This window comes from Alosa alosa, chromosome 2 (assembly GCF_017589495.1).
Source record: "Alosa alosa isolate M-15738 ecotype Scorff River chromosome 2, AALO_Geno_1.1, whole genome shotgun sequence".
NCBI classification, from domain to species: Eukaryota; Metazoa; Chordata; class Actinopteri; order Clupeiformes; family Clupeidae; genus Alosa; species Alosa alosa.
The window spans coordinates 8,970,237-8,982,503 of NC_063190.1; the positions used below are offsets into that span (position 1 = coordinate 8,970,237).

The 12,267-nt window shown below is 44.3% G+C and overlaps 1 protein-coding gene across 6 annotated transcripts in view; it reads left to right on the forward strand.

The window, feature by feature from the left end:
* Positions 1-405: 405 nt before the first annotated feature.
* gria3a (glutamate receptor, ionotropic, AMPA 3a) overlaps positions 406-12,267 on the forward strand; it is a 63,021-nt gene continuing 51,159 nt past the window's right edge. For 3 of the 6 annotated variants that reach the window (XR_007192172.1, XM_048231466.1, XM_048231479.1), the window contains exons 1-2: positions 406-807; positions 1,086-1,244. Coding sequence is in view for 5 of the 6 variants with exons in the window: in XM_048231466.1 (XP_048087423.1) it covers positions 720-807; positions 1,086-1,244 (247 nt within the window). In the remaining variant the exon portion in view is untranslated. The remainder of the gene's footprint in view (positions 808-1,085; positions 1,245-12,267) is intronic. The other 3 variants (XM_048231438.1, XM_048231458.1, XM_048231448.1) reach the window with 1 other exon arrangement.

A 12,267-nucleotide genomic window follows, 5' to 3' on the forward strand; every position in this document is an offset into this window, starting at 1 on the left:
CGACTGTTAAGAAATAGGCCTACTACATTGCTACCCGTATATTCATACACTCCCCACCAAACTACAATGGAAGCGATACTTTTCAATTGAGATAGGGAGGGAAGTTACATTTTTACAATAAATTGCTGTATACCCTACAGTGACTGAATTGTAAAAGGCCCATCTTCCTTGCCACATTTTCCTATCAAATCATAATTTAAGGTGTAACAAATTAAAAGGGAACACGCATGTTTTATTAAATTTTCAGGACGACGGCGACTTGAATCTAGTCACCCACGAAATAGGCTACTGAAGAGATAATAACTGACTAAAGATTTACATTTTTTCAGAGCCATTTTTTTTTCGTGAGCTCTTCTCCCTGTCGCACACACATGCACGGACACACACACACGCACGCGCCGGGTTGCAGCAGCGCTGCGTGCGGATGGGATGCTAGTGTTATCCAACGTCAAAGCGAGTTACCATCCTCTTGTGATGTTGCTAGGTGATTTGTACTTACAATGTGAACGGTAGTCTTCCTGAGACCACCGTCTTCTGCACAGGCTTCTTGACTGGACGACTGGGCGAATACTTCGTTGTTATTTCCCGCTGCGTCTCCTTGGCGCAGTGGACACAAAAGTCCATTCACATCGTTCTGATTTTTCTTTGCTCTGTCCCCCATCCGCGTTCATGGTTCTCCCGTCTCACTTTCGCTCGTGGAGTTGAAGTCTAAGGAGAAAATGGGGCACCGTTTGATAGCGACCGTCCTGTTTCTCCCGTGTCTCATCAGTAAATCTTTCGCGGGATTTCCAAATCAAATTAACATAGGTATGTCACTACTTTTATTTCTTGATATGTTTTGTGTGAAAGCACCGCGAACCGCCTGTATGGAACGAAATTGCTCTGGAAGTTAAGCAACAACTTGAAATCACTGATTAGCCAGTAGCCTATGTGTGTAACGTCTTACTTGCTAAAATTGGTCTTTGTCGGTCAAATACTTTAAGCTGTACGACATCTACAGAGCGTTTCGAAAACGTTACAGAGTAAATAGTATAACTCTGATTGAAATTTGATTGTAACTTCTGTTTTCCTGTCGCATGTTTCAGGGGGACTGTTCATGCGCTCCACGGTTCAGGAGCATAGCGCGTTCCGCTTCGCTGTCCAGCTCTACAACACTAATCAAAATGTGACGGAAAAGCCGTTCCACTTAAACTACAACGTGGATAATCTTGAATCCTCCAACAGTTTTTCGGTCACCCATGCGTGTAAGTATCACGTTATTAATGGAGCACTTTAAAAAAAAAAAAAAAAAAAAAAGTGACAACAAGTGGGGGACATGTTCCGACAATAAGTGAACTATTGTAGCCTATATGTATGTATTGCAAACAGCCAGCTGTCCATCTCAGTTGAGCACATACAATATGACTATACTATTAGATTTATCCAAAAGCATAATGCAATGATGAACTGTGACTTTTCAGAGTGCTAGATTGTTCTGATGATGATCCCTTTCCGCCTTCCCAGATTTTACCTCATTTGTGCACAGATCACTGTAGATCAGATCACAATATTTGCCATGGCAATAGGAAAAAAATGAGATGTGGGTTGTGAGACAAGGCCATGGTGGTTGGCAGTTTCCTTTGGGAGCCTTGGGTGTTACTGAAGGAATGTTCACTTTGTGCAGGGATGCATTATTTGATGTTTCTCAGATCTGACATCTGCACACATACCCATGCTCTGGAAAAAGCCTTTTCACCGTGTGTGGATGTTTGTGTGTGTGTGCATGTGTGTGGGTGTGTGTGCATGTGTATGTGTGGGGGTGTGTGGTTATTGCAATTATAAAATGGCTATGTATGGCGCTTGTCATTAGACGTCAATGTCCTCTCTTCTCTTGCTTGCCAGCTTGCTGCACTGAAAGCCAGGACCTCGCGTTGAATTTCCTTGCCCATTTGTTTGTAGAGTCGTGTGCCCGGGGTTGTTGAGCTGGCCTGGTAGAGAGGGTGCCCGCAAATAAGCCTGGAGTTAAATGAGCTGTACCAGGCAGCGTCTGTAGAGGAAGTGGGCCATTGAGAATCTCAGCAATTATCTGTCCGCCTCTATGTAGGCCAACTGTAGGGGTTAATGGACAAAATGTAGGTGAAGCCTCATGCAGTGGCCAGAACACTGGATCATAAAATATGGTATTTTTTTGTTCTGTGACAATGATTTTAAGTTTAAAGTGACACTGTTAATTCAGATTTGCTCAGATATTGTCCTTGGTGTTATTTTGTTAAATTAAACTTTGGTTAAACTTTAGTGTGATAGAAGGCCTATTGTACCGTATGTTATGAAATATCGGACCAAGCCAAGCAGACCAAAATTGGAGTTATTTGACAATGAGCACTTATTTGCATGCTGGCACATATAAAGAGAGCTGTATGTGCCGCTATAATATGAAGTTATATCCTCCATGTCTGCATGTGATGTTAGGTCTTCTTGAAAAATGATGCTGAAACAGACTAAAATGGGATGGCCTATATGCTACCTGTGTATTTATAGCAATGAGGCAGTTCAGGTTGATCACATAAAACGTGGCATAAATTAGCTGCACTGAGAGAGATTGAAGCACTTTCTCAGGCAACAATAATCATCTGACGGATCAGTTCACTGTTCTGTTCAGTTCACTGTGCAAGTGACAGTATCAAGGCCTGATGTGGGTAAGAGCCTATTTTTTGGAGTTGTTTTCTGGGTTTGCTTCATTCTTGTATTCTTATGACATTTTCGACTGCCTGATTTTTCTCTGATGACTTTGTTTGGGGGGTTTTTGTCAAGGGAGCATCTTGCATGCATTACATGCAGTTGAAATGAGAAGGTGTTCAGACATACAGTACATGCTCTTGCATCAGGTCATGCACTCAATACGTATACTTTTTCCGATTGCTTAAAAACTCACAGTAAAACAGAGAGAGAGCAAGTGAGAGAGAGAGATAAAGAGAGAGAGAGAGAGATCTGTAATATGTGGTTTGGCCCTTGCCTGCCCTTGGGAAATGAGTGGCATTGATGATGTTCACTGGCCTCCCCTGTGGTCACCAGATTGAGCACTTAGAAGCAGCTGTCTGCCTCATCTTGTTGAGGTGTTTTAAAGCCCCCTCCAAACACACACACACACACACACACACACACACACTGAGCGGCTCCCAGTGGCCTGGCCGTCACTAGACTGTTACATCACACACCAGCCTTGAACTGGAAACATGAAAGCAGAGTGAACTTTTCGCAAAATACAAAATGGTAAACAACAAGGAGCAGATTTGCTCTTCAGAAGTGGTTTTGAGCCACCAACATCTAAACAAGAGTACACATTATCATTTAATTGGCTAATAGTGCTCTGTGTTTTGCATGACTTCACTGGCAAATGAGGAAAAATTAGGTTGCCTGTTAAGTCAGATTTTGTTTACTTTCATAGAGCTATGCTTACAAAGCATTCACTTTACTAACCATTCACATTTTCAGTTCATTAGCATTGACAGTCATTTCTTTAAAGTTATCCGTCACATTGAGCTTGAGCTTGAATAATAATGGAGCCGAGTATAGATCATTAACTTATCCACACACAGTAAGACAGTAACAGATGCTGTAGACTAGAGGATAAAACTGTAAAGAAAGTGGTGTGAAAATAACAACAGGATGATAAGAGCATTTCTTTGTTTCTCTGCAGAGAGAGAGAGAGAGAGAGAGAGAAAGAGAGAGAGAAACGCAAAGCTAGAAAAAAGTGGTATGTCTTCGTAAAGAAAGAGGACTTGGATGTCCTTGCCATACTGTGACAGGTTGTCTCTATTAATGTATTGTGCACTGCGTGAGTTCTTACCACTGCGTCTAAATGGGCATGGCAAAGGCACAGCAGTGTAGCCTGCGGTGGAGTTTTTGGGAGAGCTGTCACAGGGTTTTTGTTTGAATGCAACATGCTGGTGCACGTGGTCAGCTGGCATTACAGGGGCATACGTAGTCTGACATCCTGTGTGGTAGGAGGCGTTTGGGGCAAGAAGGCAGTGCGTTGTTGAGCATCCTAGATCATCTATGTACAGTTGTTTTCTATGAGTATGACTTGGTAAAGCGTATAAATAGAGATTGCGCAAGCATTCCTTTATGAGTCAGAAAAGTATGTTCACAGTTCGACATGTAATTTTGTCATATGAAATCATGCAATGACCCTATGACCTAAATGAAAGGAGGAAGAGGATGAGGCGCTGAGTCCTGAGGAAGCTTGCTCTTCATCTCGTGCCATTTGCCTAGCCCACTGAGTTCCACATCCACACATCCCACTCATCATTGGACTGAATTATGTAGTGCACTTACTGTCATTGACTTCAAAGAGCCAGCTATGGGAAGTCAGTATATTTCAAATAATTATCATGCCGCTGTTTCTGTTCCATTGCTGCATTTGAAATGGGCTCTCTGTATTGTCTGTGGGAGTTAGTTGGCATGTGAATTAGGTAGCTTAGGCATACATAGGGCTTCTTATATTTCTTTTTAAATAGAGGAACACCAGATGGTTTTATTTAAAAAAAAAAGCAGAGGCAGAGTGCCTCTTAAATTAGAGGGGATAGGATCAGAGAAGGAAAACATACTACAAGGCCCTTTGTTAGGCTGCTGCAGATACATTTGCTTGATCAACACACTGGCGGTGTCAGAAGGCGCGAGCTCTCAGGAGAATGCGCTCTCTCAGTCGAGGGCGAGCCAGTTGCTCCTCGTCTTGCTCAGAATGTAATCTATGATACTTGACATCCACACGGGGGACGGGGGGGGATCAATATAAGAGTTACCGGGGTTACATGTACACACACACACACACACACACACACACACACACACACACACACACACACACAATTTCCCCCTAGGATTAGTATATTTTGCAATTTAATATTTTATCTAGAAGACAAATCACTTTAGTACCAATGAATTACCTATCTGTTCTGTTCTAAGATACGGTCTGAAAAGAGATTGGTCAATTTTAGAACATTTTCAATCATTTTGGAATTGCTTATTTATTCACTTGTCCAGGTCATAGAATAGCATGACCTGCCATTATATTGAGCATCGCTACTTGGCAACCTTTCAGGAGCAACATTTTAAATAGGATATTGTGGACAGCTTGTAACTGTTGTTTCATAGCCTATGTTAATATTACATTTCATACTGACTTATGCATTCGCTGAAGTTCTGAACTGTAAACTGTGATCATATTTTCATGAAACATGGGGGTGGTGTTGAGGGGCGCACATTGCCATTAACACCAGGCAGGATTTGAATGCTTGTGGCTCTTGTGTTCACTACAGCGTAGGTATATTTAGCCTAGTGTGGTACCGGTGCAAAGCCACAGTGGAGAATTGAGGCATCATCATGCATTTTTCACAGCCTCTTGCAGAGTGAGACGTCTATATGGAGTTGAAGCTATCAGGATGACTGTTGTAGAATGCTTGACTGTTCCAGCGTTTTGTTTATTGATGTGCAGAGCTTGTTGTATTGCGGTCTGCAGTAGTATCGTTTTAATGTGCCTCCGACGGTTTGGTGAGTCAGTGAATGAATCGGAGTCTGACCGTAAACTGTAAAGGGGGGATGTGAGTGGAAGGGGATGGGGGGGGGGGGGTGGAGTATAGGGGGTGAAAAATCAACTCACTGTGATGCCTTCAGATATGGTCACACAAATCCACTAGACATTGCCATGTAATGTCTCCAGTTCCTCACTCAAATGTAGCCCTCTTACATGTGTGAAGGGCTTGTAAAATGACAGCATCAGTTGAATAGCAATGGAAAACAATCCCAGTCATATTTCACCAATGAGTACCTGCCAGCTACAGTACATATGAAAGTACTCCCACTCTCTGTCCTCTCCACCTACTCAACAACAGACAGCGAAAGAGGACTGAGCCCACGCAGACCATTTAGAACATCCCCATTCCCACTCAGTACATATGCTGAACCATGTTGTTGGAGCGTGCAAACACACACGCACATGCGCGCACACACACACACACACACACACATGCACACTATACGCACACAAGCACACACACACACACACACAGACACACGCACACACACACACACACACACACACACACACACACACACACACACACACACATGCACACACACACACACACACACACACACACACACATGCACATCACACACACACACACACACACACACACACACACTATACACACACATGCACATAAGCACGCATACACACATACACACACACACAAGCACTCACACAGAAACCCGCTTGCATCCAACAGAAGAAGAAGAATCCTCTATTGCGCTGTGTATTCCCTCCTACAGAGGCAGTCGTTAAGATAATACAGCCGCCCGCTACGAGCCACATTGTTATTATCGGAGCAGCTTTTCAGCACAAGGAAACTGCTCTCATTTATTTAATCAGGCCATAGCTGCCCCAACTCCAGAGCCACAAGAGCTACAGAATAGGAATGAGAACAGAGGAAAGACTGCAGCTCAGCCTTCTTCACTGGCAGGAAAATTCCACACAGTGAATTTTTAATGCCTTGTATCAAACGAAAAACTCAAAGTGAACCTTAACGAAGTACTGTTGAAAGATATGTTTGTCTTGTGCGATGTGGTTTTGCTTAAAAGCGGTAGTACTAGTAGCGCTGTGATGCAGGCTTGGCTTTATTTGCTTTTCTCACCCCAAGCAGAGGGATATTTCTGAGTTCTTTTGGCTGAATATGTGTTGGTGTCTGTGTGCACAGTCATAAGTTTGGGCTTGACATTTGCTGTTAGTTATGCATTTTTAATTCTGAAGTATTCAGAAGTATTTCAGTTTTAAACTGTGCTCTGGGTTTGTGTGTGTGTGTGTGTGTGTGTGTGTGTGTGTGTGTGTGTGTGTGTGTATGTGTGGTGATCCTACTCAGTAAAGTAAGACACAGTAAGAACACACACACACATGCACCCCACACACACACACACACAAAATACACACCGAGAGAAGGGTAGGCATGCATATTCATGTCCTCCCACGGTCCCTTGTCGGCTGGCCTGTCTGAGTGCTCATCTCTGAACTGTGACATTTTCCCTCTGCCGCGCTCCTCTGAGGGGACCTGTTGGCACGCCGAACATGCACTATATAATTCAGCAGCAAGCGGAGTAGACACTGTCATCAGGGCCACCGTAGGAACGGAGCAAGGCGTCTAAAAGCTTCTGCTCTCTGCTTCTTTCCTGGGATTTCTGTGAAGAGGTGAAGAGCAGGGTTCCGATAGAGGGTTCCGGTAGAAGCGCTCCTTTTTAGGCTATTTTGGGTTAAGTGACACAGTTGGTTTTTGGTTATTAACGAGGTACAGAGGAAGGGCATGTAATTATTAAAATCAGCTTTATTGCTTTGCATGCTCATTGCCCCAGTTCTGGCAGTGGGTGCACACGCACTGATTTTTTATTGTGTGTGGAGTACCACAGCAGTGTGTGGACTATTTTCCACTCAGAATATGCTCATTGCGGAGACACATTTTTGGTAGGATTGTCCTTTGCACAATTAGAAAAACGAATGGCTTATTTAGCAACACCTCTGTAGCAATCAGCAAATCTGTACATCATCGCACATCAGAGAAGGAAAGATTATAAAATGGTCTTCCCACACTGTGTGTGCTTGTGTGCGCGTGTGTGTGTGCGCTTCTGTGCATGTGTGTGTGTGTGTGTGTGTGTGTGTGTGTGTGCGTGTGTGCTTGTTGCTCCTTCAGGACGTGTGTCTGTGTGGAAGACACTCTAGTTTGTGTGTGAAGTGGGCTATGTGTCTGTAGCTGTGTGTGAGTGTGTGTGAAGTGGGCTTAGTGTGTGTGTGTGTGTGTGTGTGTGTGTGTGTGTGTGCTAGTTGCTCCTCCAGGAGGGTGTGCATGTGTGTGTGAAGTCTGCTGTGTGTGTGTGTGTGTGTGTGTGTGTGTGTGTGTGTGTGACTGTATTTATGCAATGCATGTACACACACACTTGTACTCACACACACACACACTGTATTTATGCAATGCATGTACACACACACACACACTGTATTTATGCAATGCATGTACACACACACTTGTACTCACACACACACACACACACTGTATTTATGCAATGCATGTACACACACACACACACTGTATTTATGCAATGCATGTACACACACACACACTGTATTTATGCAATGCATGTACACACACACTTGTACTCACACACACACACACTGTATTTATGCAATGCATGTACACACACACACACACTGTATTTATGCAATGCATGTACACACACACACACACTGTATTTATGCAATGCATGTACACACACACTTGTACTCACACACACACACACTGTATTTATGCAATGCATGTACACACACACACACTGTATTTATGCAATGCATGTACACACACACACACACTGTATTTATGCAATGCATGTACACACACACTTGTACTCACACACACACACACTGTATTTATGCAATGCATGTACACACACACACACACTGTATTTATGCAATGCATGTACACACACACACACACTGTATTTATGCAATGCATGTACACACACACACACACTGTATTTATGCAATGCATGTACACACACACTTGTACTCACACACACACACACTGTATTTATGCAATGCATGTACACACACACACACACTGTATTTATGCAATGCATGTACACACACACACACACTGTATTTATGCAATGCATGTACACACACACACACACTGTATTTATGCAATGCATGTACACACACACACACACACACACACACACTGTATTTATGCAATGCATGTACACACACACACTTGTACTCACACACACACACACTGTATTTATGCAATGCATGTACACACACACACTTGTACTCACACACACACACACTGTATTTATGCAATGCATGTACACACACACTTGTACTCACACACACACACACACACTGTATTCACACTCACACACATACACACATGCGTGCACACACACACACACATTTTTCTGTCTTTTTTCTTTCCCTGTCTAAGACTTTCCTCACAGCTCATTCCTTTCTCTTTCTTTCTCTGTCACACATGCATACACTCACTCTCAACACACAAGTACACACACTCGCATACACAGTCCCAATCATACAAACACATTAAACTTCCATAAAGAACCTGGAGGTGTTTGTGATTCAGGGCTGGGATGTGGAAGTGGAATAATTCAGAGTGGCACACAGTCTAGTCCATGCTACAATGATCAGTTACAAGCCCTCAACACTTCAGGGCTGCAATTAATGATTTAAGACATGCGCCTGTTCTTCTATAAATCAAAGACGTGGATCCATCCGATGCCCTCATATGCGTACACTGATGGGCCTCTCAGCACTCACACAACAAAAAAAGACTACAAATCCCATACAGCATGCGGCTCTGGCCCACTTCAGGCCCTGTATCAGACCAAAGTCAGATGCGACATGGGATTTGTGTTTTTTTGTTGTTGTTGTAACCGGGGCAGAGCTTGTCAGGGTCCCTGCGCGCCACTGACGAGCTCAGCTCAAACTTTTGCTCTGCGGCGCCTGAGGAGAGAGTGCTGTGCTGCTCTGTTCTCTTCTGCTCTGTGTGTGAGGGAGAGGCAGCCATGACGTCAGACATGACTGTCACCTCAGTCAGCACATACACACAGGCTCACACACACACACACACACACACACACACACACACACACACACACACACTGTATTTATGCAATGCATGTACACACACACACTTGTACTCACACACACACATTTATGTATCCGGACACACTTGTACACACAAATACACTTCACAGGCTCTTTTCTGTGGCTTTGGTAAGAGATGTGGTTTGTGCTGTCTGCATTTACAGGAGCTGGAAGGACAGCTCAGTCCTAATATGTTGGAATAAGCACAGCAGCCACACTCACTGCTCTCTGTCTCTCTTTTTGAGGGGGATTACATTGAACGAACTGGGACGATGCTGTAGTGGTCGTATGATGAAATAAATCAATATGAGTAGATCTGTCAATATATTGTGTTGAGCGGGGGATGTTATGAAAATATATATTTTGTATATATTAAATGTACAGAAATAACCTGACTAAGCTGACTCTAAACAAAGCTGAACACTCCAAATGACACTGATAGTTATTTATGTGTGCAAGTGTTAGAGTGTGTTTGTTTGAGAAAGAGACAGAGAAAGAGAGAAAGAAGATATGTGTTTTAGAGAGGGAAAGAGAGAGAAAGCAGGAGAAAGAGGATATGTGTTTTAGAGAGGGAGAGAGAGAGAGTGCAGGAGAAAGAGGATATGGGGAGAGAGAGAGCATGTGTAATAGGGAGGGAATGAGAGAGAGAGAGGATGCATTTTACAGAGGGAAAGAGAGAGACCCTGTGTAGTAGTGAGGGAAAGAGAGAGACCCTGTGTAGTAGAGAGAGACCCTGTGTAGTAGTGAGGGAAAGAGAGAGACCCTGTGTAGTAGTGAGGGAAAGAGAGAGACCCTGTGTAGTAGTGAGGGATAGAGAGAGACCCTGTGTAGTAGAGAAAGAGAGAGACCCTGGGGAAAGGCTAGACAGGGAAGGATGAAGCTGTGATACAGGAGAAACTAGATCACAGAAACCAGCTCAGCAGTCCCCACAGGAGACGTCCAGGCCGGGCCAGCTCTCATGCAAGCGCCCGCTCTTCTCATCACACCACGCTACACTACACCACACCACACCACGCCACACTGCACCGCGCTGGCTTTGTGTGGGGGACGCCAGCCAGCGGTGCAGCAGAGCCCAGCACTGCCACAACCCACTTCTGACCTTGGGCTGTTCACCGCTTCCTGCTCTTTTCAATGATGAGCACTGATCAATGTTTCCATGGTGAACGAATGCCCACTGTAGCGTTGTACAGGGCTATTGAGGCCGCGGTGACGCCTTTTTCCCTGTGTCGGTGCTGCCGGCTGTTTTTGAACGTATCCTCCCTTTGAGCCGTGGAAGAGGATGCTAAGGGATGGATGTGGAGAGAAGGATGTGATAGATAGATAGATAGATAGATAGATAGATAGATACTTTATTGATCCCCAGGGGAAATTCAAGGTCTCAGCAGCATACAGACAACACATACGCATTCTTTAGTGATGCGGGTGGAGAGACGTGCATCACATCACACGGCCCACCGTCTTTTTGACTCAGAGGCACAAGCTTTGTTTCCCCCTGTTGCTTTCATGGTAAAGCACAGTGCCTGCTGCAAGCACCATGGAGAATTCAAATCCCCCAGCAGCAGCATGAGGAACGCTTGTGTCTTTGTTTTTTGCTCTGAGCAACTTTAGATAAAAGTGTTTTGGTACATGTGACGTAAACAAATCAAGGGAAGTGCACTGTCAGCAATGGTAAAACATAATAAAAAACACACAGCCCATAAAGGGACTCTTTCTAAGTGTCTCCAGTGAAACAGGGAAAAGCTCTCCTGCAATCGAGCAATGCAGACAATATGTTTTACTGTTTACACATAAAGGCTAGTCATGCAGATAGTCTCACGCATAGCACAGGATCTTCTATCTTCAGTATCTGTACAGTATATTCATCTGAGCAGAGCAGGCTTTGGAGGAGGTTAACCAGTGGCCGTGGCATTGAGGGAAACTGGCTGTGACTGATGACTGCCCTTGATTCCTGATTCACTTTTCGGGTCTGGCTACTGAAAGAGGCCAAGCAATGAGGGGGTGAGAGAGGAATCAGATTTGGGTGGAAATGAATGGCAGTGAGTGAGTGGGAGTGTTGGGATGGGGCATCGTTGGCAGGGACAAAGGGGCTCTCTCTCTTCTCCAAAGCTTTGTTTGTTCCTCCCTTTTTCTCTCTCCCTCTCTCTCTCCTTCTCTCTGTGATCATCTCACCTCTTGCATCGCACTGTTTGCCCTGTCTGCTCTCCCCAGTCTGTTGCCTTCTCTTTCTGCTCTGTCGCTTTCTCTCTCTTCTCTATCTCTTTTTCTCTTCCTTCCTCTGCTCTCTTTCTCTCTCTCTCTCTCTCTCTCTCTCTCTCTTCTGTGTCTCTCTCTCTCCCCCTCCCTCACTCTGGCAGACAGGGATTGATTTTCTGACTGCCTTACTGATGTCCTCCACTTTATCTCTCTAAGCAAGGGCAAAGAGAGGAAGACATTCCGATCTCTGTCTCTTTCTCTCCATCTCTCTCCATATCTCTCCTTTTGTCTATTCATTTTCTGCACTTTGCACTGCATTATCCGCATGTCGTGAATTAGTGCCCACAAATATGGAGTGGTTAGATGAGGAGGTCTTCTCAGAGAAAGCAAAAAGC